The 27,379-nt window shown below is 47.5% G+C and overlaps 1 protein-coding gene across 2 annotated transcripts in view; it reads right to left on the reverse strand.

The window, feature by feature from the left end:
• The window catches only part of LOC106590724 (cytoplasmic FMR1-interacting protein 1 homolog), an 82,268-nt gene continuing 54,889 nt past the window's right edge, over positions 1–27,379 (reverse strand). The window contains exons 23-31 of one of the 2 annotated variants that reach the window (XM_045687219.1): positions 25,007–25,094; positions 16,773–16,916; positions 14,850–14,940; positions 14,038–14,168; positions 8,627–8,699; positions 8,412–8,506; positions 5,828–6,066; positions 1,535–1,682; positions 1–1,073 (exon numbers count right to left, since the gene is read on the reverse strand). In XM_045687219.1, coding sequence (XP_045543175.1) covers positions 909–1,073; positions 1,535–1,682; positions 5,828–6,066; positions 8,412–8,506; positions 8,627–8,699; positions 14,038–14,168; positions 14,850–14,940; positions 16,773–16,916; positions 25,007–25,094 — 1,174 coding nt within the window. In that variant the 3' untranslated portion in view covers positions 1–908. The remainder of the gene's footprint in view (positions 1,074–1,534; positions 1,683–5,827; positions 6,067–8,411; positions 8,507–8,626; positions 8,700–14,037; positions 14,169–14,849; positions 14,941–16,772; positions 16,917–25,006; positions 25,095–27,379) is intronic. The other variant, XM_045687220.1, reaches the window with a different exon arrangement.

Raw genomic sequence — 27,379 nt, forward strand, 5'->3', positions numbered from 1 at the left:
GAATTTGTTATATATTTATTGAATTAAAAATGATTCAAAAAAGGCACAGTGAATAAATGGGTATAAGTAAGAACTTGGTTATTTTCCAGATTTCCTTTTAAGCTGCTAATGTTTAACAATCCATACTACTTCTCATTGACTACTGTTCACCAATTACATCCCACCACCGCAAACCCCTTTTAAATAATCACTTGATAGTTTTCAATGCTCCATAAAACACAGAAGAGTTTAGAATGAAAACGGTTATTAAGATCATAAGGCACAATTGGGTACAAACAGTATTGTAAAGGAAAGTTAAGACCTCAAACCTTGTTCACACTGGCAGTTTGAAGTGACTCAATCTGTTTCCTGCGGTCTGAACAGCCAAAAAAAAAAGCACATGGAAGCAGATATTTCAAGCCACATTTTGTAGGGGACTTGCCTGAACGGTCAAATCTGATTTATTTCCCCAACGTTGCTTGCTAGCTACTCTTGACAGTTTGACAAGAACATGTGGTAACTAACTAGCTAGTTATTTTAGAAACTAATGAGTCAATGCGCTAGAAAGCCAAACAGCTAGCTAGTTGACCGCTATGGCTAGCAAGAAAGGACTAGTTTTTGAAGGTCGGGTTATCACCACCAATCAGCACACACACACCTGTTGTTACTATGTCAGCTAACGACTTGTCTGATTTCAGCATGAAGTGTGAACAAGGCTTTAGTCTCATGGTCCACTGATGCTTTTAAAACCTAAAAAAGGTAGAAGAAGCAGATGAAGGAATATTGTGTCTCTAGTCCGATTGGGTTACGTTCCAAAAGGCACCCTATTCCCTATAGTGCCGTTTTATATAAAGTAGTGTCCTATATAGGGCATAGGGTGCCATTTTCAGACACACGATGGTACTTTAGGAAACGTGCACCGTTCAATCTCAGTTGCTGGCCAGGGATTGGTGGATAGGAGGCTGGAAGCAGCGGACATGCTCCACCGGCATGTTCTCTCCATCACCTGACTTCAGGTACTTGTTCAGGATGGCAAAGATCTCATCGTTGAGGACCTGGAACTTGCGGATTCTGTCCACCATCTTCTTAAGAGGCTGAGGAGGGAGAGGGAAAGTGATGAAGATCATTGTTCTGATCTAGAAGACAGAGGTGGACACCAGAAAGACCCAAGCATGACACCCCCTTGAAAAAAAAAACGTGTCCATGGTCATATTAACGAGAAAGCAAAGGTAAGGGACTGGACCAGAACTTATCCAATGAGAAATGTTAGTTGTCGTTGCAAAACGTTTTTTTTTTGCTACGGTTTGCACTAATGAATATGTTTTGGGTCTGAAGGTTACATTTTACATTTTAGTCATTTAGCAGACGCTCTTATGCAGAGCGACTTACAGTAGTGAATGCATACATTTCATACATTTTTTTTTCTCTCCGTACTGGCCCCCCGTGGGAATCGAACCCACAACCCTGGCGTTGCAAACACCATGCTCTACCAACTGAGCCACACGGGACCTGGGTTCCAGTGTTGCTGACCCCTGAACCCTGACCCCCCACTCACCACACTCTTGATGATCTCATCTTTTCCATCGTGTTTCTGCACCTTCAGCAGGTGATAGCTGAAGTCCAGGATGTCGAAGCGTCTCTGTTGACCCAGTAGGGAGATGATCATACATCCAGCCCAGTGGAGACCGTCCCCGAAACACTGCCTGGAAAATACAACACAGGTTATATACCCAGCCCAGTGGAGACCGTACAGAGCAGCGTAAACCCATCAGAGATCACTCCCCTCTATACAGAGCAGTGGAGATCACTCCCCTCTATACAGAGCAGTGGAGATCACTCCCCTCTATACAGAGCAGTGGAGATCACACTCCCCTCTATACAGAGCAGTGGAGATCACTCCCCTCTATACAGAGCAGTGGAAACCCCCTCAGAGATCACCCCCCTCTATACAGAGCAGTGTAAACCCCTCAGAGATCACTCCCCTCTATACAGAGCAGTGGAGATCACTCCCCTCTATACAGAGCAGTGGAGATCACTCCCCTCTATACAGAGTAGTGGAGATCACTCCCCTCTATACAGAGTAGTGGAGATCACTCGCCTCTATACAGAGCAGTGTAACCCCACAGAGATCACTCCCCTCTATACAGAGCAGTGGAGATCACTCCCCTCTATACAGAGCAGTGTAACCCCCTCAGAGATCACTCCCCTCTATACAGATCAGTGGAGAACACTCCGCTATATAAAGAGCAGTGTAAACCCCCTGTGATCACTCCCCTCTATACAGAGCAGTGTAAACCCCTCAGAGATCACTCCCCTCTATACAGAGCAGTATCACTCCCCTCTATACAGAGCAGTGTAACCCCCTCAGAGATCACTCCCCTCTATACAGAGCAGTGGAGATCACTCCCCTCTATACAGAGCAGTGTAAACCCCCTGTGATCACTCCCCTCTATACAGAGCAGTGTAAACCCCTCAGAGATCACTCCCCTCTATACAGAGCAGTATCACTCCCCTCTATACAGAGCAGTGTAACCCCCCTCAGAGATCACTCCCCTCTATACAGAGCAGCGTAAACCCTTCAGAGATCACCCCCCTCTATACAGAGCAGTGGAGATCACTCCCCTCTATACAGAGCAGCGTAACCCTCTCAGAGATCACTCCCCTCTATACAGAGCAGTGTAAACCCCCTCAGAGATCACTCCCCTCTATACAGAGCAGTGGAGATCTCTCCCCTCTATACAGAGCAGTGGAGATCCCTCAGAGATCACTCCCCTCTATACAGCGCAGCGTAACCCCCTCAGAGATCACTCCCCTCTATACAGAGCAGTGTAAACCCCTCAGAGATCACTCCCCTCTATACAGCGCAGCGTAACCCTCTCAGAGATCACTCCCCTCTATACAGAGCAGTGTAAACCCCCTCAGAGATCACTCCCCTCTATACAGAGCAGTGGAGATCCCTCCCCTCTATACAGAGCAGTGGAGATCCCTCCCCTCTATACAGAGCAGTGGAGATCACTCCCCTCTATACAGAGCAGTGGAAACCCCCTGTGATCACTCCCCTCTATACAGAGCAGTATCACTCCCCTCTATACAGAGCAGTGTAAACCCCTCAGAGATCACTCCCCTCTATACAGAGCAGTATCACTCCCCTCTATACAGAGCAGTGTAACCCCCTCAGAGATCACCCCCCTCTATACAGAGCAGTGGAGATCACTCCCCTCTATACAGAGCAGCGTAACCCTCTCAGAGATCACTCCCCTCTATACAGAGCAGTGGAGATCACTCCCCTCTATACAGAGCAGTGGAGATCACTCCCCTCTATACAGAGCAGTGGAGATCACTCCCCTCTATACAGAGCAGTGTAAACCCCCTCAGAGATCACTCCCCTCTATACAGAGCAGTGGAGATCACTCCCCTCTATACAGAGCAGTGTAAACCCCTCAGAGATCACTCCCCTCTATACAGAGCAGTGGAGATCACTCCCCTCTATACAGAGCAGTGGAGATCACTCCCCTCTATACAGAGCAGTGGAGATCACTCCCCTCTATACAGAGCAGTGGAGATCACTCCCCTCTATACAGAGCAGTGTAACCCCACAGAGATCACTCCCCTCTATACAGAGCAGTGTAAAACCCTTCAGAGATCACCCCCCTCTATACAAAGCAGTGTAAACCCCCTCAGAGATCACTCCCCTCTATACAGAGCAGTGGAGATCCCTCCCCTCTATACAGAGCAGTGTAAACCCCTCAGAGATCACTCCCCTCTATACAGAGCAGTGGAGATCCCTCCCCTCTATACAGAGCAGTGGAGATCCCTCCCCTCTATACAGAGCAGTGGAGATCACTCCCCTCTATACAGAGCAGTGGAGATCACTCCCCTCTATACAGAGCAGTGGAGATCACTCCCCTCTATACAGAGCAGTGAGATCACTCCCCTCTATACAGAGCAGTGAGATCACTCCCCTCTATACAGAGCAGTGAGATCACTCCCCTCTATACAGAGCAGTGAGATCACTCCCCTCTATACAGAGCAGTGTAAACCCCTCAGAGATCCCTCCCCTCTATACAGAGCAGTGTAAACCCCTCAGAGATCACCCCCCTCTATACAAAGCAGTGTAAACCCCCTCAGAGATCACTCCCCTCTATACAGAGCAGTGGAGATCCCTCCCCTCTATACAGAGCAGTGTAAACCCCTCAGAGATCACTCCCCTCTATACAGAGCAGTGGAGATCACTCCCCTCTATACAGAGCAGTGGAGATCACTCCCCTCTATACAGAGCAGTGGAGATCACTCCCCTCTATACAGAGCAGTGGAGATCACTCCCCTCTATACAGAGCAGTGGAGATCACTCCCCTCTATACAGAGCAGTGGAGATCACTCCCCTCTATACAGAGCAGTGTAAACCCCTCAGAGATCACTCCCCTCTATACAGAGCAGTGGAGATCACTCCCCTCTATACAGAGCAGTGTAACCCCCTCAGAGATCACCCCCCTCTATACAGAGCAGTGTAAACCCCCTCAGAGATCACCCCCCTCTATACAGAGCAGTGTAAACCCCTTATATCCCCCCTCTATAGAGAGCAGTGTAACCCCCCTGTGATCACTCCCCTCTATACAGAGCTGTGTAACCCCTCAGAGATCACTCCCCTCTATACAGAGCAGTGGAGATCACTCCCCTCTATACAGAGCAGTGTAACCCCCTCAGAGATCACCCCCCTCTATACAGAGCAGTGTAAACCCCCTCAGAGATCACCCCCTTATATCCCCCCTCTATAGAGAGCAGTGTAACCCCCCTGTGATCACTCCCCTCTATACAGAGCAGTGGAGATCACTCCCCTCTATACAGAGCAGTGTAACCCCCTCATATCCCCCCTCTATACAGAGCAGTGTAAACCCCCTGTGATCACTCCCCTCTATACAGAGCAGTGTAACCCCCACAGAGATCACTCCCCTCTATACAGAGCAGTGGAGATCACTCCCCTCTATACAGAGCAGTGGAGATCACTCCTCTCTATACAGAGCAGTGGAGATCACTCCCCTCTATACAGAGCAGTGGAGATCACTCCCCTCTATACAGAGCAGTGTAAACCCCCTCAGAGATCACCCCCCTCTATACAGAGCAGTGTAACCCCCTGTGATCACTCCCCTCTATACAGAGCAGTGTAAACCCTTCAGAGATCACTCCTCTATACAGAGCAGTGTAAACCCCCTGTGATCACTCCCCTTTATACAGAGCAATGTACGCCCTCTATACAGAGCAGTGTAAACCCCTCATATGCCCCTCTATAGAGAGCAGCGTAAACCCTTCAGAGATCACCCCCCTCTATACAGAGCAGTGGAGATCACTCCCCTCTATACAGAGCAGTGTAACCCCCACAGAGATCCCTCCCCTCTATAGAGAGCAGTGTAAACCCCTCAGAGATCACTCCCCTCTATACAGAGCAGTGGAGATCACTCCCCTCTATACAGAGCAGTGGAGATCACTCCCCTCTATACAGAGCAGTGTAAACCCCCTCAGAGATCACTCCCCTCTATACAGAGCAGTGGAGATCACTCCCCTCTATACAGAGCAGTGTAAACCCCTCAGAGATCACTCCCCTCTATACAGAGCAGTGTAGATCACTCCCCTCTATACAGAGCAGTGGAGATCACTCTCCTCTATACAGAGCAGTGTAAACCCCCTCAGAGATCACTCCCCTCTATACAGAGCAGTGGAGATCACTCCCCTCTATACAGAGCAGTGGAGATCACTCCCCTCTATACAGAGCAGTGTAAACCCCTCAGAGATCACTCCCCTCTATACAGAGCAGTGTGAGATCCTTCTAGACCGACGCTGTGTCACTACTCACTCCACGGTGAACTCGTGTGCTCCGACAGGGATGCAGTAAACAAACTGCATGGCGCTCCACAGCCGGTGGAACTCCACGCACTCGTCCACGTGCATCACGCCGTTGCTGGGCAACGGGCCGCGCCAGATGGGATCGTCCAGGAAACCGCGGACGCGAGTCAGGATGACCTCGAACATGGACAGGCCACAGCACAGACGCTCTTTGGTCAGCAGGTCGCCTTCACGAGCTATGGCTATTTGCTACAGGGGGGAGAAGAAGATTCAGTGTACAGCCACAGAAATATGGTGCAGTGCTGGTGTTAACTAAGGCAGTGTGATGGTTCCCAGGTGCAGTACTGGTGTTAACTAAGGTAGTGTGATGGTTCCCAGGTGCAGTACTGGTGTTAACTAAGGTAGTGGGATGGTTCCCAGGTGCAGTACTGGTGTTAACTAAGGTAGTGGGGTTCCCAGGTGCAGTACTGGTGTTAACTAAGGTAGTGGGGTTCCCAGGTGCAGTACTGGTGTTAACTAAGGCAGTGGGGTTCCCAGGTGCAGTACTGGTGTTAACTAAGGTAGTGGGGTTCCCAGGTGCAGGGCTGGTGTTAACTAAGGTAGTGTGATGGTTCCCAGGTGCAGGGCTGGTGTTAACTAAGGTAGTGGGGTTCCCAGGTGCAGGGCTGGTGTTAACTAAGGCAGTGTGATGGTTCCCAGGTGCAGTGCTGGTGTTATCTAAGGCAGTGTGATGGTTCCCAGGTGCAGGGCTGGTGTTATCTAAGGCAGTGGGGTTCCCAGGTGCAGGGCTGGTGTTAACTAAGGCAGTGTGATGGTTCCCAGGTGCAGTACTGGTGTTAACTAAGGCAGTGGGATGGTTCCCAGGTGCAGTACTGGTGTTAACTAAGGCAGTGGGGTTCCCAGGTGCAGGGCTGGTGTTAACTAAGGCAGTGTGATGGTTCCCAGGTGCAGGGCTGGTGTTAACTAAGGCAGTGTGATGGTTCCCAGGTGCAGGGCTGGTGTTAACTAAGGTAGTGTGATGGTTCCCAGGTGCAGGGCTGGTGTTAACTAAGGCAGTGGGGTTCCCAGGTGCAGGGCTGGTGTTAACTAAGGTAGTGGGGTTCCCAGGTGCAGGGCTGGTGTTAACTAAGGCAGTGTGATGGTTCCCAGGTGCAGTACTGGTGTTAACTAAGTCAGTGGGGTTCCCAGGTGCAGGGCTGGTGTTAACTAAGGCAGTGGGGTTCCCAGGTGCAGTACTGGTGTTAACTAAGGTAGTGGGGTTCCCAGGTGCAGTACTGGTGTTAACTAAGGCAGTGGGGTTCCCAGGTGCAGTCCTGGTGTTAACTAAGGTAGTGTGATGGTTCCCTGGTGCAGTACTGGTGTTAACTAAGGCAGTGTGATGGTTCCCAGGTGCAGTACTGGTGTTAACTAAAGCAGTGGGGTTCCCAGGTGCAGTACTGGTGTTAACTAAGGCAGTTGGGTTCCCAGGTGCAGGGCTGGTGTTAACTAAGGCAGTGGGATGGTTCCCAGGTGCAGGGCTGGTGTTAACTAAGGCAGTGGGGTTCCCAGGTGCAGGGCTGGTGTTAACTAAGGTAGTGGGGTTCCCAGGTGCAGTACTGGTGTTAACTAAGGCAGTGTGATGGTTCCCAGGTGCAGTACTGGTGTTAACTAAGGCAGTGTGATGGTTCCCAGGTGCAGGGCTGGTGTTAACTAAGGCAGTGTGATGGTTCCCAGGTGCAGTACTGGTGTTAACTAAGGTAGTGGGGTTCCCAGGTGCAGTACTGGTGTTAACTAAGGCAGTGTGATGGTTCCCAGGTGCAGTACTGGTGTTAACTAAGGCAGTGTGATGGTTCCCAGGTGCAGTACTGGTGTTAACTAAGGCAGTGGGGTTCCCAGGTGCAGTACTGGTGTTAACTAAGGCAGTTGGGTTCCCAGGTGCAGGGCTGGTGTTAACTAAGGCAGTGTGATGGTTCCCAGGTGCAGGGCTGGTGTTAACTAAGGCAGTGGGGTTCCCAGGTGCAGGGCTGGTGTTAACTAAGGTAGTGGGGTTCCCAGGTGCAGTACTGGTGTTAACTAAGGCAGTGTGATGGTTCCCAGGTGCAGGGCTGGTGTTAACTAAGGCAGTGTGATAGTTCCCACGTGCAGGGCTGGTGTTAACTAAGGCAGTGGGGTTCCCAGGTGCAGGGCTGGTGTTAACTAAGGCAGTGGGGTTCCCAGGTGCAGTACTGGTGTTAACTAAGGTAGTGGGGTTCCCAGGTGCAGTACTGGTGTTAACTAAGGTAGTGGGGTTCCCAGGTGCAGGGCTGGTGTTAACTAAGGTAGTGTGATGGTTCCCAGGTGCAGGGCTGGTGTTAACTAAGGTAGTGGGGTTCCCAGGTGCAGGGCTGGTGTTAACTAAGGCAGTGTGATGGTTCCCAGGTGCAGGGCTGGTGTTAACTAAGGCAGTGGGGTTCCCAGGTGCAGTACTGGTGTTAACTAAGGTAGTGGGGTTCCCAGGTGCAGTACTGGTGTTAACTAAGGCAGTGTGATGGTTCCCAGGTGCAGGGCTGGTGTTAACTAAGGTAGTGGGGTTCCCAGGTGCAGGGCTGGTGTTAACTAAGGCAGTGTGATGGTACCTGTGGGGTTCCCAGGCGTTCTATCAGGGGAACCAGGTGCAGGGCTGTGTATTTAGCCTCCAGACGTTTCATCTTGGCATCAAGACGCTCACCCTCTGAGAAGAGACAAGAGATCCACTCAGACAGACATTCACTCGTCAAGAGATTCAGTGATCCACTCAGACAGATAAAGAGACAGATAAATGCACAGTATGGAAAAATAAAGACATTATTACCTTTGACATGGACCCTGGGCAGAATGTTCTGGAATGGTGCGGCGTGAAGCAGGTCACAAACTTCCTCCTGAGACTGAGAGGAAACACATAACCTCAGGTCATGTATGAGGGGATCGTCACAGCTAGTGTCTTCAGAACGTATTCACACGAAAGGACATTCTCCACATTTTGTTGTTACAGCCTGAATTTAACATTGAGATGTTGTATCACTGGCCAACACACACACAATACTCCATAATGTCAAAGTGAAATTATGTTTAGACATTTTTACAAATTAATTAAAAATGAAAAGCTGAAATGTCCTTGAGTCAATAAGTATTCAAACCCCTTTGTTATGGCAAGCCGAAATAAGTTCAGTAGTTCAATAATAAGTTGCATGGACGCACTCTATATGAAATAATAGTCTTTAGAAAGCCAGTATGAGGGTTAGCTCTCAGGCTAGAATGAAAGGTGGCTAGTGGAAGCCAGTATGAGGGTTAGCTCTCAGGCTAGAATGAAAGGTGGCTGGTGGAAGCCAGTATGAGGGTTAGCTCTCAGGCTAGAATGAAAGGCGGCTGGTGGAAGCCAGTATGAGGGTTAGCTCTCAGGCTAGAATGAAAGGTGGCTGGTGGAAGCCAGTATGAGGGTTAGCTCTCAGGCTAGAATGAAAGGCGGCTGGTGGAAGCCAGTATGAGGGTTAGCTCTCAGGCTAGAATGAAAGGCGGCTGGTGGAAGCCAGTATGAGGGTTAGCTCTCAGGCTAGAATGAAAGGCGGCTGGTGGAAGCCAGTATGAGGGTTAGCTCTCAGGCTAGAATGAAAGGCGGCTGGTGGAAGCCAGTATGAGGGTTAGCTCTCAGGCTAGAATGAAAGGCGGCTGGTGGAAGCCAGTATGGAGGGTTAGCTCTCAGGCTAGAATGAAAGGCGGCTGGTGGAAGCCAGTATGAGGGTTGGCTAGAATGAAAGGAGGCTGGTGGAAGGCAGTATGAGGGTTAGCTCTCAGGCTAGAATGAAAGGTGGCTGGTGGAAGCCAGTATGAGGGTTGGCTAGAATGAAAAGGTGGCTGGTGGAAGCCAGTATGAGGGTTGGCTGGAATGAAAGGAGGCTGGTGGAAGCCAGTATGAGGGTTAGCTCTCAGGCTAGAATGAAAGGTGGCTGGTGGAAGGCAGTATGAGGGTTAGCTCTCAGGCTAGAATGAAAGGTGGCTGGTGGAAGCCAGTATGAGGGTTGGCTAGAATGAAAGGAGGCTGGTGGAAGGCAGTATGAGGGTTAGCTCTCAGGCTAGAATGAAAGGCGGCTGGTGGAAGCCAGTATGAGGGTTAGCTCTCAGGCTAGAATGAAAGGTGGCTGGTGGAAGCCAGTATGAGGGTTAGCTCTCAGGCTAGAATGAAAGGTGGAAGCCAGTATGAGGGTTAGCTCTCAGGCTAGAATGAAAGGTGGAAGCCAGTATGAGGGTTAGCTCTCAGGCTAGAATGAAAGGTGGCTAGTGGAAGCCAGTATGAGGGTTAGCTCTCAGGCTAGAATGAAAGGCGGCTGGTGGAAGCCAGTATGAGGGTTAGCTCTCAGGCAAGAAGAAAGGCGGCTGGTGGAAGCCAGTATGGAGGGTTAGCTCTCAGGCTAGAATGAAAGGAGGCTGGTGGAAGCCAGTATGAGGGTTAGCTCTCAGGCTAGAATGAAAGGCGGCTGGTTGAAGCCAGTATGAGGGTTGGCTAGAATGAAAAGGTGGCTGGTGGAAGCCAGTATGAGGGTTGGCTAGAATGAAAGGAGGCTGGTGGAAGCCAGTATGAGGGTTAGCTCTCAGGCTAGAATGAAAGGTGGCTGGTGGAAGCCAGTATGAGGGTTAGCTCTCAGGCTAGAATGAAAGGTAGCTGGTGGAAGCCAGTATGAGGGTTAGCTCTCAGGCTAGAATGAAAGGAGGCTGGTGGAAGCCAGTATGAGGGTTAGCTCTCAGGCTAGAATGAAAGGCGGCTGGTGGAAGCCAGTATGAGGGTTGGCTAGAATGAAAAGGTGGCTGGTGGAAGCCAGTATGAGGGTTGGCTAGAATGAAAGGAGGCTGGTGGAAGGCAGTATGAGGGTTAGCTCTCAGGCTAGAATGAAAGGTGGCTGGTGGAAGCCAGTATGAGGGTTGGCTAGAATGAAAGGCTGCTGGTGGAAGCCAGTATGAGGGTTAGCTCTCAGGCTAGAATGAAAGGCGGCTGGTGGAAGCCAGTATGAGGGTTAGCTCTCAGGCTAGAATGAAAGGCGGTTGGTGGAAGCCAGTATGGAGGGTTAGCTCTCAGGCTAGAATGAAAGGCGGCTGGTGGAAGCCAGTATGAGGGTTGGCTAGAATGAAAGGAGGCTGGTGGAAGGCAGTATGAGGGTTAGCTCTCAGGCTAGAATGAAAGGTGGCTGGTGGAAGCCAGTATGAGGGTTGGCTAGAATGAAAAGGTGGCTGGTGGAAGCCAGTATGAGGGTTGGCTAGAATGAAAGGAGGCTGGTGGAAGCCAGTATGAGGGTTAGCTCTCAGGCTAGAATGAAAGGCGGCTGGTGGAAGCCAGTATGAGGGTTAGCTCTCAGGCTAGAATGAAAGGCGGCTGGTGGAAGCCAGTATGAGGGTTAGCTCTCAGGCTAGAATGAAAGGAGGCTGGTGGAAGGCAGTATGAGGGTTAGCTCTCAGGCTAGAATGAAAGGTGGAAGCCAGTATGAGGGTTAGCTCTCAGGCTAGAATGAAAGGTGGCTGGTGGAAGCCAGTATGAGGGTTAGCTCTCAGGCTAGAATGAAAGGCGGAAGCCAGTATGGAGGGTTAGCTCTCAGGCTAGAATGAAACGTGGCTGGTGGAAGCCAGTATGAGGGTTAGCTCTCAGGCTAGAATGAAAGGTGGAAGCCAGTATGGAGGGTTAGCTCTCAGGCTAGAATGAAACGTGGCTGGTGGAAGCCAGTATGAGGGTTAGCTCTCAGGCTAGAATGAAAGGTGGAAGCCAGTATGGAGGGTTAGCTCTCAGGCTAGAATGAAACGTGGCTGGTGGAAGCCAGTATGAGGGTTAGCTCTCAGGCTAGAATGAAATGAGGCTGGTGGAAGCCAGTATGAGGGTTAGCTCTCAGGCTAGAATGAAATGAGGCTGGTGGAAGCCAGTATGAGGGTTAGCTCTCAGGCTAGAATGAAAGGCGGCTGGTGGAAGCCAGTATGAGGGTTAGCTCTCAGGCTAGAATGAAAGGTGGCTGGTATGTGGGAGAGAAAATATCTACAGAGTTCCAAAAGCACTCAAAACCATGAAGAGGATAAACCCAAGGAGGCAGAGATGCACAAGTAATAATTAATATAATTAATTTAATCCAAGCTCAAAATAATAAATTGAATCCATGTTTAAAAGAATATCATTCATTTAATCCATGTTTAAAAGAGTAGAACAAGTGCAAGGTGCTAATAAAACTATAAAGGTTAGTTTCAGCGTTATGCCTTCATCAGGGCTGAACAAACAGTGTTTAACATGATTTATTAATGACTACCTCATCTCTGTACTCCACACATACAATTATCTATAAGGTCCCTCAGTCCAGCAGTGAATTTCAAACACAGATTCAACCACAAAGACCAGGGAGGTTTTCCAATGCTTCACAAAGAAGGGCACCTATTGGTAGATGGGTCAAAATTAAAAATACAGACATTGAATATCCCTTTGAGCATGGTGAAGTTATTAATTACACTTTGGATGGTGTATCAATAAGCCCAGTCACTTCAAAGATACAGGCGTCCTTCCTAACTCAGTTGCCGGAGAAGAAGGAAACTGCTCAGGGATTTCACCATGAGGCCAATGGTGACTTTGTCAAACAGTTCCAGAGTTTAATGGCTGTGATAGGAGAGAACTGAGGATGGATCAACAACATTGTAGTTACTCCACAATACTAACCTAATTGACAGGGTGAAAAGAAGGAAGCCTGTACAGAATACAAATACTCCAAAACATGCATCCTGTTTGCAACAAGACACTAAAGTAGAAAATGTGGCAAAGAAATTATCTTTATGTCCTGAATACAAAGCCTTATGTTTGGGGTAGTACCTCTTCATATTTTCAAGCACAGTTGTGGCTGCATCATGTTATGGGTATGCTTGTAATCGTTAAGGACTGAGGAGTTGTTTAGGATAAAAAGAAACAGAAGAGAGCTCAGCACAGGAAAAGTCCTAGAGGAAAACCTGGTTCAGTCTGCTTTCAAACAGACACTGGGAGATGAATTCACTTTTTCAGCGGGACAATAATCTAAAACACAAGGCCAAATATAGACTGGAGTTGCTTACCAAAACTACACTGAATGTTCCTGAGTGGCCTACAGTTGTGACATAAATTGTCTTGAAAATCGATGGCAAAACTTGAAAATGGCTGTCTAGCAATTATCAACAACGAGCTTACAAATATTGTTCAATCCAGGTGTGCAAAGCTCTTAGAGGCTTACCCAGGAAGACTCACAGCTCTTAGAGGCTTACCCAGGAAGACTCAAAGCTTTTAGAGGCTTACCCAGGAAGATTCACAGCTGTGAGGCTTACCCAGGAAGACTCACAGCTCTTAGAGGCTTACCCAGGAAGACTCAAAGCTTTTAGAGGCTTACCCAGGAAGATTCACAGCTGTGAGGCTTACCCAGGAAGACTCACAGCTGTGAGGCTTACCCAGGAAGACTCACAGCTGTGAGGCTTACCCAGGAAGACTCACAGCTCTTAGAGGCTTACCCAGGAAGACTCACAGCTCTTAGAGGCTTACCCAGGAAGACTCACAGCTCTTAGAGGCTTACCCAGGAAGACTCACAGCTGTGAGGCTTACACCCAGGAAGACTCACAGCTGTGAGGCTTACACCCAGGAACACTCACAGCTGTGAGGCTTACACCCAGGAAGACTCACAGCTGTGAGGCTTACACCCAGGAAGACTCAAAGCTCTTAGAAGCTTACCCAGGAAGACTCACAGCTGTAATCACTGACAAAAGTGATTCTAACGTGTGAATACTTAATGTATTTAATTTAATAAGATTTCTAAAAACATTTTTTAAATGTAAAATGTTTATTTAACTAGGTAAGTCAGTTAAGAACAAATTATTATTTACATTGACGGCCTACCGGGGAACAGTGGGTTAACTGCCTTGTTCAGGGGCAGAACGACAGATTTTTACCTTGTCAGCTCGGGGATTCAATCTAGCAACCTTTCAGTTACTCGTCCAACGCTCTAACCACTAGGCTACCTGCCGCCCCCCAAAAAAACATGTTTTCACTTTTTCATTATGGGGTTTTGTGTGTAGATGAGTGAGATGTTTTTATTTATTCCGGCTCTAAAAACAAAATATGGAATAAGTCATGGGGTATAAATACTTTCTGAAGTCACCATCTAGCCCAGTGAAGAAGAATGGCTGGCTATCGGTTGTTTTATCCAATCATTGACAAGGTGGCGCTGCCGTTGTGGTCAAGGCTCTTACCAGGCTCTGTTCGCTGAGCAGACAGAAGAGCAGAGCATTGCCGACTTCTCTGAGGTTCTGGAAGCAGACAGTCTTCAGTTCGGCGTACTCCACTATGTCCTTCAGCTGGTGGTGGAAGAACTCCAGGATACCTGGCAGGGAGGAGAGACGGGAGACGGCTACATCAGCTAAACAAATCAAATCAAATGTATTTATATAGCCCTTCTTACATCAGCTGATATCACAAAGTGCTGTACAGAAACCCAGCCTAAAACCCCAAACAGCAAGCAATGCAGGTGTAGAAGCACGGTGGCTAGGAAAAACTCCCTAGGAAGGCCAGAACCTTAGGAAGAAACCTAGAGAGGAACCAGGCTATGAGGGGTGGCTAGGATAAACTCCCCTAGAAAGGCCAGAACCTAGGAAGAAACCTAGAGAGGAACCAGGCTATGAGGGGTGGCCAGTCCTCTTCTGGCTGTGCCGGGTGGAGATTATAACAGCACATGGCCTAGATGTTCAAATGTTCATAAATGACCAGCAGGGTCAAATAATAATAATCATAGTAGTTGTCGAGGGTGCAACAAGTCAGTAACACAAGAGTAAGTGTCAGTTGGCTTTTCATAGCCGATCTTTGAGAGTATCTCTACCGCTCCTGCTGTCTCTAGAGAGTTGAAAACAACAGGTCTGGGACAGGTAGCACGTCCGGTGAACAGGTCAGGGTTCGATCAAGGGCTCGATTAATGGCTAGCAACTGTAGTCTACTTGGCCTTGCTAAAACCTTTAACTATATAAAGATCTGTCGAGACATTGAAGAAAGCAACCCTCTCATGACTCACCAGGGGAGCCGTATTCGTGGCGAGGGAGACGACAGATCTTAGGCATCACCTCCATCAGGGTCTTCACATACTGCATGATGGTCCCCTGGAGCTGAGGGTGAGAGACAGGGTTATTAACATACTGCATGATGGTCCCCTGGAGCTGAGGGAGAGAGACAGGGTTAATAACATACTGCATGATGGTCCCCTGGAGCTGAGGGGGAGAGACAGGGTTAATAACATACTGCATGATGGTCCCCTGGAGCTGAGGGGGAGAGACAGGGTTAATAACATACTGCATGATGGTCCCCTGGAGCTGAGGGAGAGAGACAGGGTTAAAAACATACTGCATGATGGTCCCCTGGAGCTGAGGGGGAGAGACAGGGTTAATAACATACTGCATGATGGTCCCCTGGAGCTGAGGGGGAGAGACAGGGTTAATAACATACTGCATGATGGTCCCCTGGAGCTGAGGGGGAGAGACAGGGTTAATAACATACTGCATGATGGTCCCCTGGAGCTGAGGGAGAGAGACAGGGTTAATAACATACTGCATGATGGTCCCCTGGAGCTGAGGGAGAGAGACAGGGTTAAAAACATACTGCATGATGGTCCCCTGGAGCTGAGGGAGAGAGACAGGGTTAATAACATACTGCATGATGGTCCCCTGGAGCTGAGGGGGAGAGACAGGGTTAATAACATACTGCATGATGGTCCCCTGGAGCTGAGGGGGAGAGACAGGGTTAATAACATACTGCACGATGGTCCCCTGGAGCTGAGGGGGAGAGACAGGGTTAATAACATACTGCACGATGGTCCCCTGGAGCTGAGGGGGAGAGACAGGGTTAATAACATACTGCACGATGGTCCCCTGGAGCTGAGGGGGAGAGACAGGGTTAATAACATACTGCACGATGGTCCCCTGGAGCTGAGGGGGAGAGACAGGGTTAATAACATACTGCACGATGGTCCCCTGGAGCTGAGGGGGAGAGACAGGGTTAATAACATACTGCACGATGGTCCCCTGGAGCTGAGGGGGAGAGACAGGGTTAATAACATACTGCACGATGGTCCCCTGGAGCTGAGGGAGAGAGACAGGGTTAATAACATACTGCATGATGGTCCCCTGGAGCTGAGGGGGAGAGACCGGGTTAATAACATACTGCATGATGGTCCCCTGGAGCTGAGGGGGAGAGACAGGGTTAATAACATACTGCATGATGGTCCCCTGGAGCTGAGGGGGAGAGACAGGGTTAATAACATACTGCATGATGGTCCCCTGGAGCTGAGGGGGAGAGACAGGGTTAATAACATACTGCATGATGGTCCCCTGGAGCTGAGGGGGAGAGACAGGGTTAATAACATACTGCATGATGGTCCCCTGGAGCTGAGGGGGAGAGACAGGGTTAATAACATACTGCACGATGGTCCCCTGGAGCTGAGGGGGAGAGACAGGGTTAATAACATACTGCACGATTGGCCCCTGGAGCTGAGGGGGAGAGACAGGGTTAATAACATACTGCATGATGGTCCCCTGGAGCTGAGGGGGAGAGACAGGGTTAATAACATACTGCATGATGGTCCCCTGGAGCTGAGGGGGAGAGACAGGGTTAATAACATACTGCACGATGGTCCCCTGGAGCTGAGGGGGAGAGACAGGGTTAATAACATACTGCACGATGGTCCCCTGGAGCTGAGGGGGAGAGACAGGGTTAATAACATACTGCACGATGGTCCCCTGGAGCTTGTTGTATTTTCACTGGGTGGTTAGATCAGTGAAGAGAATGGTATATAGTCGTACCATTGGAGCTGAGGGAAGTAGCCCATTACCGAACACAACACTAAACAGGAAATGCTCACTCTCCTACATCCTGCCACCCCCTCCACCCACCATCCCTCCACCCTCCATCCCACCCCCCCTCCTCCACCCCTCTCCTTTCTCACCAGGCTCTTGACCACTTTGAGCAGCTCCTCCATGACCACAGCGATGCCCTGGTACCCCAGCAGACGGCACATGGCCTTGATGTGAGGAGGACCAACAAAGTGTCTGTAGAAACCAAAGATACTGCTGTACGCCAGGTTCAGAGCCTGTAGAGAGGGGAGACAGAGACAGGAAGTTAAGGACCTGTAGAAACCAAAGATACTGCTGTACGCCAGGTTCAGAGCCTGTAGAGAGGGGAGACAGAGACAGGAAGTTAAGGACCTGTAGAAACCAAAGATACTGCTGTACGCCAGGTTCAGAGCCTGTAGAGAGGGGAGACAGAGACAGGAAGTTAAGGACCTGTAGAAACCAAAGATACTGCTGTACGCCAGGTTCAGAGCCTGTAGAGAGGGGAGACAGAGACAGGAAGTTAAGGACCTGTAGAAACCAAAGATACTGCTGTACGCCAGGTTCAGAGCCTGTAGAGAGGGGAGACAGAGACAGGAAGTTAAGGACCTGTAGAAACCAAAGATACTGCTGTACGCCAGGTTCAGAGCCTGTAGAGAGGGGAGACAGAGACAGGAAGTTAAGGACCTGTAGAAACCAAAGATACTGCTGTACGCCAGGTTCAGAGCCTGTAGAGAGGGGAGACAGAGACAGGAAGTTAAGGACCTGTAGAAACCAAAGATACTGCTGTACGCCAGGTTCAGAGCCTGTAGAGAGGGGAGACAGAGACAGGAAGTTAAGGACCTGTAGAAACCAAAGATACTGCTGTACGCCAGGTTCAGAGCCTGTAGAGAGGGGAGACAGAGACAGGAAGTTAAGGACCTGTAGAAACCAAAGATACTGCTGTACGCCAGGTTCAGAGCCTGTAGAGGAGAGAGGGGAGACAGAGACAGGAAGTTAAGGACCTGTAGAAACCAAAGATACTGCTGTACGCCAGGTTCAGAGCCTGTAGAGAGGGGAGACCCGGTAAACCCTACGCTACACCCGGTAGACCCTACGCCACACCCGGTAGACCCTACGCCACACCCGGTAGACCCTACGCCACACCCGGTAGACCCTACGCCACACCCGGTAGACCCTACGCCACACCCGGTAGACCCTACGCTACACCCGGTAGACCCTACGCTACACCTGATACCCCCTGGTCCAGCCAGACTAGGGGGTATCGCAGCCAGACTAGGGGGTATCGCAGCCAGACTAGGGGGTATTGCAGCCAGACTAGGGGGTATTACAGCTCTAATGATAGTTGAAGTCGGAAGTTTACATACACTTAGGTTGGAGTCATTAAAACTCGTTTTTCAACCACTCCACAAATTTCTTGTCAACAAACTATAGTTTTGCCAAATTGGTTAGGACATCTACTCTGTGCATGACAAATTGTTTTTCCAACAATTGTTTAGACAGATTATTTCACTTATAATTCACTGTATCACAATTCCAGTGGGTCAGAAGTTTATATACCGTAATTTCCGGACTATTGAGCGCACCTGAATATAAGCCGCACCCACTGAATTAAAAAATATATATTATTTTGAACATAAATAAGCCGCAGGTGTCTACCGGTACATTGAAACAAATGAACTTTACACGGGCTTTAACGAAACACGGCTTGTAACAAAAATAAAAAGGCTTTAACGAAACACGGCTTGTAACAAAAATAAATAGGCTTTAACGAAACACGGCTTGTAACAAAAATAAAAAGGCTTTAACGAAACACGGCTTGTAACAAAAAATACAAAATTAGCAGTAAACAGTAGCCTACCAAGAAAGTCATTGGTCACTATCTTCCTCCTCCTGTGCACTGAAACCATCTCCTTCGGTGTCGGAGTTGAATATATTGGATCGTTTTCATTGTCGCTCTCGTCACTGTTTGACCTTAACCCATTCGGCAATTTCATTGGTCTAATGAAAGCTTCATGCCGCCAAAAAACTGAGCACGTCACAGAATGTGTTTTTTTGGAGAGAAAAAAATTGAAAGCGGGAAAAATCCATATATTGTCATTGTTTAAGCCGCGAGGTTCAAAGCGTGGGACAAAAGTTGCGACTTATAGTCCGGAATTTACGGTACACTAAGTTGACTGTGCCTTTAAACAGCTTGGAAAATTCCAGAAAATTATGTCATGGATTTAGAAGCTTCTGATAGGCTAATTGACATAATTTGAGTCAATTGGAGGTGTACCTGTGGATGTATTTCAAGGTCTACTTTCAAACTCAGTGCCTCTTTGCTTGACATCATGGGAAGATCAAAATAAATCAGCCAAGACCTCAGAAAAAAAATTATAGACCTCCACAAGTCTGGTTCATCCTTGGGAGCAATTTCCAAACGCCTGAAGGTACCACATTCATCTGTACAAACAATAGTACGCAAGTATAAACACCATGGGACCACGCAGCTGTCATACTGCTCAGGAAGGAGACACGTTCTGTCTCCTAGAGATGAACGTACTTTGGTGCGAAAAGTGCAAATCAATCCCAGAACAGCAGCAAAGGACCTTGTGAAGATGCTGGAGAAAACAGGTACAAAAGTATCTATATCCACAGTAAAATGAGTCCTATATCGACATAGCCTGAAAGGCCGCTCAGCAAGGAAGAACCCACTGCTCCAAAACCGCCATAAAAAAGCCAGACTACGGTTTGTAACTGCACATGGGGACAAAGATCGTACTTTTTGGAGAAATGTCCTCTGGTCTGATGAAACAGAAATAGAACTGTTTGGCCATAATGACCATCGTTATATTTGGAGGAAAAAGGGGGAGGCTTGCAAGCTGAAAAACACCATCCCAACCGTGAAGCACGGGGGTGGCAGCATCATGTTGTGGGGGTGCTTTGCTGCAGGAGGGACTGGTGCACTTCACAAAATAGATGGCATCATGAGGAATTAAAATGATGTGGATATATTGAAGCAACATCTCAAGACATCAGTCAGGAAGTTAAAGCTTGGTCGCAAATGGGTCTTCCAAATGGACAATGACCCCAAGCATACTTCCAAAGTTGTGGCAAAATGGCTTAAGGACACAACAAAGTCAAGGTATTGGAGTGGCCATCACAAAGCCCTGACCTCAATCCTATAGAACATTTGTGGGCAGAACTGAAAAAGCGTGTGCGAGCAAGGAGGCACACAAACCTGACTCACTTACACCAGCTCTGCCAGGAGGAATGGGACAAAATCCACCCAACTTATTGTGGGAAGCTTGTGTGGAAGGCTACCCGAAACGTTTGACCCAAGTTAAACAATTTAAAGGCAATGCTACCAAATACTAATTGAGTGTATGTAAACTTCTGACCCACTGGGAATGTGATGAAAGAAATAAAAGCTGAAATAAATCTCTCTCTACTATTATTCTGACATTTCACATTCTTAAAATAAAGTGGTGAACCTAACTGACATAAGACAGGGCATTTTTACTAGGATTAAATGTCAAGAATTGTGAAAAACTGAGTTTAAATGTATTTGGCTAAGGTGTATGTAAACTTCCGACTTCAACTGTACATGTAGGTAGAGTTATTAAAGTGATGATGCATAGATAGTATCAGTGTGGCAGTGGTGTGGAGGGGGGGATGCGAATAGTCTGGGTAGCCATTTGACTAGATGTCCAGGAGTCTTATGGCTTGGGGGTAGAAGCTGTTTAGAAGCCTCCTGGACCTAGACTTGGCACTCTAGTACCACTTGCCGTGTGGTAGCAGAGAAAATAGTCTATGACTAGGGTGGCTGGAGTCTTTGACAACTTTTAGGGCCTCTCTCTGACACCGCCTGGTATAGAGGTCCTAGATGGCAGGAAGCTTGGCTCCAGTGATGTACTGGGCCGTTCGCACTACCCTCTGTAGTGCCTTGCGGTCGGAGGCTGAGCAGTTGCCATACCAGGCAGTGATGCAACCAGTCAGGATGCTCTCGATGGTGCAGCTGTAGAACCTTTTGAGGATCTGAGGACCCATGCCAAATCTTTTCAGTCTCCTGAGGGGGAATAGGTTTTGTCGTGCCCTCTTCACGACTGTCTTGGTGTGCTTGGACCATGTTAGTTTGTTGTTGATGTGGACACCAAGGAACTTGAAGCTCTCAACCGGCTCCACTTCAGCCCCGTCGATGAGAATGGGGGCGTGCTCCGTCTTCTGTTTCCTGTAGTCCACAATCATCTCCTTTGTCTTGATCACGTTGAGGGAGAGGTTGTTGTCCTAGAACGTCTCTGACCTCCTCCCTATAGGCTGTCTCATTGTTGTCAGTGATCAGGCCTACCACTAATGTGTCATCGGCAAATTTAATGATGTTGGGGTCGTGCCTGGCCGTGCAGTCATGAGTGAACAGGGAGTACAGGAGGGGACTGACCTCGCACCCCTGAGGGGCCCCCGTGTTGAGGATCAGCGTGGCGGATGTGTTGTCACCTACCCTTACCACCTGGGGGTGGCCTGTCAGGAAGTCCAGGATCCAGTTGCAGAGGGAGGAGTTTAGTCCCAGGGTCCTTAGCTTAGTGATGAGATTTGAGGACACTATGGTGTTGAACGCTGAGTTGTAGTCAATGAATAGCATTCTCACATAGGTGTTCCTTTTGTCCATGTAGGAAAAGGCAGTGTGGCGTGCAATATAGATTGCGTCATCTGTGGATCTGTATGCAAATTGGAGTGGGTCTAGGGTTTCTGGGATAATGGTGTTGATGTGAGCCATGACCAGCCTTTCAAAGCACTTCATGGCTACAGACGTGAGTGCTACGGGTCTGTAGTCATTTAGGCAGGTTACCTTAGTGTTCTTGGGCACAGGCACTATGGTGTTCTGCTTGAAACATGTTGGTATTACAGACTCATTTACATTTACATTTTACATTTTAGTCATTTAGCAGACGCTCTTATCCAGAGCGACTTACAGTACATTTCATTTTCATTTCATACAATTTTTTTTTTCTTCTTTTTTTTTGTACTTGGCCCCCCGTGGGAATCGAACCCACAACCCTGGCGTTGCAAACACCATGCTCTACCAACTGAGCTACGGGGAAGGCTGGAAGGCTGGAAGGCAGGAAGGCAGGAAGAGGTTGAAAATGTCAGTGAAGACACTTGCCAGTTGGTCAGCGCATGCTCGCAGTACACGTCCTGGTAATCCGTCTGGCCCCGCGGCCTTTTGAATGTTGACCTGTCTAAAGGTCTTCCTCACATCGGCTGCGGAGAGCGTGATCACCCAGTCTTCCGGTACAGCTGGTGCTCTCATGAATGTTTCAGTGTTATTTGCCTCGAAGCGAGCATAGAAGTAGTTTAGCTCGTCCGGTAGGCTCGTATCACTGGGCAGCTCTCGGCTGTGCTTCCTTTTGTAGTCTGTAATAGTTTGCAAGCCCTGCCACATCCGACGAGCGTCAGAGCCGGTGTAGTACGACTCAATCTTAATCCTGTATTGACGCTTTGCCTGTTTGATGGTTCGTCGGAGGGCGTAGCGGGATTTCTTATAAGCTTCCGGGTTAGAGTCCCGCTCCTTGAAAGCGGCAGCTCTACCCTTTAGCTCAATGCGGATGTCGCCTGTAATCCATGGCTTCTGGTTGGGGTATGTACGTACGGTCACTGTGGGAACGACGTCATGGATGCACTTATTGATGAAGCCGGTGACTGAGGTGGTATACTCCTCAATGCCATTGGAGGATTCCCGGAACATATTCCAGTCTGCCATCAAACCAGATGTTCCTGTATTCTGAGGCATACTCACTCTCATTTATATAAACAGATAAACCAATACCAGATGTTCTATGTCTGTTTGATACCAGATAAACCAATACCAGATGTTCTACGTCTGTTTGATACCAGATAAACCAATACCAGATGTTCTACGTCTGTTTGATACCAGATAAACCAATACCAGATGTTCTACGTCTGTTTGATACCAGAAAAACCAATACCAGATGTTCTACGTCTGTCTGATACCAGATGTTCTACGTCTGTTTGATACCAGATAAACCAATACCAGGTGTTCTACGTCTGTTTGATACCAGATAAACCAATACCAGATGTTCTATGTCTGTTTGATACCAGATAAACCAATACCAGGTGTTCTACGTCTGTTTGATACCAGAAAAACCAATACCAGATGTTCTACGTCTGTTTGATACCAGATAAACCAATACCAGATGTTCTACGTCTGTTTGATACCAGATAAACCAATACCAGGTGTTCTACATCTGTTTGATACCAGATAAACCAATACCAGGTGTTCTACGTCTGTTTGATACCAGATGTTCTACGTCTGTTTGATACCAGATAAACCGATACCAGGTGTTCTACGTCTGTTTGATACCAGATAAACCAATACCAGGTGTTCTACGTCTGTTTGATACCAGATAAACCAATACCAGGTGTTCTACGTCTGTTTGATACCAGATAAACCAATACCAGGTGTTCTACGTCTGTTTGATACCAGATAAACCAATACCAGGTGTTCTACGTCTGTTTGATACCAGATAAACCAATACCAGGTGTTCTACGTCTGTTTGATACCAGATGTTCTACGTCTGTTTGATACCAGATGTTCTACGTCTGTTTGATACCAGATAAACCAATACCAGATGTTCTGTCTGTTTGATACCAGATAAACCAATACCAGATGTTCTACGTCTGTTTGATACCAGATAAACCGATACCAGGTGTTCTACGTCTGTTTGATACCAGATAAACCAATACCAGGTGTTCTACGTCTGTTTGATACCAGATAAACCAATACCAGGTGTTCTACGTCTGTTTGATACCAGATAAACCAATACCAGGTGTTCTACGTCTGTTTGATACCAGATAAACCAATACCAGATGTTCTACATCTGTTTGATACCAGATAAACCAATACCAGATGTTCTGTCTGTTTGATACCAGATAAACCAATACCAGATGTTCTACGTCTGTTTGATACCAGATAAACCGATACCAGATGTTCTACGTCTGTTTGATACTAGATAAACCAATACCAGGTGTTCTACGTCTGTTTGATACCAGATAAACCAATACCAGGTGTTCTACGTCTGTTTGATACCAGATAAACCAATACCAGATGTTCTGTCTGTTTGATACCAGATAAACCAATACCAGATGTTCTACGTCTGTTTGATACCAGATAAAACGATACCAGATGTTCTATGTCTGTTTGATACCAGATAAACCAATACCAGATGTTCTACGTCTGTTTGATACCAGATAAACCAATACCAAGTGTTTGATATGTTCTACGTCTGTTTGGCTGAAACATAATTAGTGTGTGAGAGTTTGGCTTCAGGTAGTTTTACTGGGAGTTAGGGGTCAGGGATTAGGGTTGAACTGACCTTTGACCCGTACAGGTACTGGGGCTGAGAGTTAGGGTTGTACTGACCTATGACCCGTATAGATACTGGGGCTGAGAGTTAGGGTTGTACTGACCTTTGACCCGTACAGATACGGAGGCTGAGAGTTAGGGTTGTACTGACCCTTTGACCCGTACAGATACTGGGGCTGAGAGTTAGGGTTGTACTGACCTTTGACCCGTACAGATACTGGGGCTGAGAGTTAGGGTTGTACTAACCTTTGACCCGTACAGGTACTGGGGCTGAGAGTTAGGGTTGTACTGACCTATGACCCGTACAGGTACTGGGGCTGAGAGTTAGGGTTGTACTGACCTTTGACCCGTACAGGTACTGGGCGTTGGGTTAGGGATGGAATAGGGATGAACTGACCTTTGACCCGTACTGGTACTGGGGCTGAGAGTTAGGGATGTACTGACCTTTGACCCGTACAGGTACTGGGGCTGAGAGTTAGGGTTGTACTGACCTTTGACCCGTACAGGTACTGAGGCTGAGAGTTAGGGTTGTACTGACCTTTGACCCGTACAGGTACAGGTACTGGGGCTGAGAGTTAGGGTTGTACTGACCTTTGACCCGTACAGGTACTGGGGCTGAGAGTAAGGGTTGTACTGACCTTTGACCCGTATAGATACTGAGGCTGAGAGTTAGGGTTGTACTGACCTTTGACCCGTACAGGTACTGGGCGTTGGGTTAGGGATGGAATAGGGATGAACTGACCTGTGACCCGTACAGGTACTGAGGCTGAGAGTTAGGGTTGTACTGACCTTTGACCCGTACAGGTACTGGGGCTGAGAGTTAGGGTTGTACTGACCTTTGACCCGTACAGGTACTGAGGCTGAGAGTTAGGGTTGTACTGACCTTTGACCCGTACAGGTACTGGGCGTTGGGTTAGGGATGGAATAGGGATGAACTGACCTTTGACCCGTACAGGTACTGAGGCTGAGAGTTAGGGTTGTACTGACCTTTGACCCGTACAGGTACTGGGGCTGGGCGTTGGGCGGCTTGTCCCTCTGGAACTCCTGCGAGAACGGTAGGACCGTGCGGACAAACCTAGAGAGAGAGGGATTGGGTGTTTTATTTTCACTAACCACGTTTCCATGTTTTTATTTATTTATTTTATTTAACTAGGTAGGCTAGTTGAGAACAAGTTCTCATTTACAACTACGACCTGGCCAAGATAAAGCAAAGCAGTTTGACACATACAACAACACAGAGTTACACATGGAATAAACAAAACATACAGTCAATAATACAGTAGAAAAAGAAGTCTATATACAATGTGAGCAAATGAGGTGAGATAAGGGAGGCAAAGGCAATAAATAGGCCATGGTGGCAAAGTAAATACAATATAGCAAGTAAAACACTGGAATGGTAGATTTGACAGTAGATGAGTGTGCAATGTAGAAATACTGGGGTGCAAAGGAGCAAAATAAATAAATAAATACAGTATGGGGATGAGGTAGTTGTTTGGGCTAAATTATAGATGGGCTATAGGTGCAGTGATCTGTGTGAGTAAAGTCATATCGTAGTAGTAGTAGTAGTAGTAGTAGTAGTAATAGTGTGTAGTAGTAGTAGTAGTAGTAGTAGTAATAGTAGCAGTAGTTGTGTGTAGTAGTAGTAGTTGTGTGTAGTAGTAGTAGTAGTGTGTAGTAGTAGTAGTAGTGTGTAGTAGTAGTAGTGTGTAGTAGTAGTAGTGTGTAGTAGTAGTAGTGTGTAGTAGTAGTAGTGTGTAGTAGTAGTAGTGTGTAGTAGTAGTAGTGTGTAGTAGTAGTGGTGTGTAGTAGTAGTGGTGTGTAGTAGTAGTGGTGTGTAGTAGTAGTGGTGTGTAGTAGTAGTAGTAGTAGTAGTAGTGGTGTGTAGTAGTAGTAGTGTGTGTAGTAGTAGTAGTAGTAGTAGTAGTAGTAGTAGTAGTATTATTACCTGTTAGTAGATCCGTTGTAGCAGTAGTTGTGTGTAGTAGTAGTAGTAGTAGTAGTAGTGTGTTGTAGTAGTAGTGTAGTAGTAGTGTGTAGTAGAGGTAGTGTGCAGTAGTAGTAGTAGTGTGTAGTAGTAGTGTGTAGTAGTAGTAGTAGTAGTAGTGTGTAGTAGTAGTAGTGTGTAGTAGTAGTGTGTAGTAGTAGTGTGTAGTAGTGTGTAGTAGTAGTAGTGTGTAGTAGTAGTGTGTAGTAGTGTGTAGTAGTAGTAGTGTGTAGTAGTGTGTAGTAGTAGTAGTAGTAGTAGTAGTAGTAGTAGTAGTAGTAGTAGTAGTGTGTAGTAGTAGTAGTAGTAGTAGTGTGTAGTAGTGTGTAGTAGTAGTAGTAGTAGTGTGTAGTAGTAGTAGTAGTAGTAGTAGTAGTAGTGTTACCTGTTAGTAGAGCCGTTGTAGTAGTAGTAGTAGTAGTAGTAGTAGTGTTACCTGTTAGTAGATCCGTTGTAGCAGTAGTAGTAGTAGTAGTTGTGTGTAGTAGTAGTAGTAGTTGTAGTAGTAGTGTTACCTGTTAGTAGATCCGTTGTAGCAGTAGTAGTAGTTGTGTGTAGTAGTAGTAGTAGTAGTAGTAGTAGTAGTAGTAGTAGTAGTAGTGTTACCTGTTAGTAGAGCCGTAGTAGTAGTAGTAGTAGTAGTAGTAGTAGTAGTAGTAGTAGTGTTACCTGTTAGTAGATCCGTTGTAGCAGTAGTAGTGTAGTAGTAATAGTAGTAGTAGTAGTAGTAGTAGGTGTTACCTGTTAGTAGATCCGTTGTAGCAGTAGTAGTGTAGTAGTAATACACTGCTCAAAAAAATAAAGGGAACACTAAAATAACACATCCTAGATCTGAATGAATGAAATAATCTTATTAAATACTTTTTTCTTTACATAGTTGAATGTGCTGACAACAAAATCACACAAAAATAATCAATGGAAATCCAATTTATCAACCAATGGAGGTCTGGATTTGGAGTCACACTCAAAATGAAAGTGGAAAACCACACTACAGGCTGATCCAACTTTAATGTAATGTCCTTAAAACAAGTCAAAATGAGGCTCAGAAGTGTGTGTGGCCTCCACGTGCCTGTATGACCTCCCTAAAATGCCTGGGCATGCTCCTGATGAGGTGGCGGATGGTCTCCTGAGGGATCTCCTCCCAGACCTGGACTAAAGCATCCGCCAACTCCTGGACAGTCTGTGGTGCAACGTGGCGTTGGTGGATGGAGCGAGACATGATGTCCCAGATGTGCTCAATTGGATTCAGGTCTGGGGAACGGGCGGGCCAGTCCATAGCATCAATGCCTTCCTCTTTCAGGAACTGCTGACACACTCCAGCCACATGAGGTCTAGCATTGTCTTGCATTAGGAGGAACCCAGGGCCAACTACACCA

Source organism: Salmo salar, chromosome ssa10, assembly GCF_905237065.1.
Source record: "Salmo salar chromosome ssa10, Ssal_v3.1, whole genome shotgun sequence".
Lineage (NCBI taxonomy): Eukaryota > Metazoa > Chordata > Actinopteri > Salmoniformes > Salmonidae > Salmo > Salmo salar.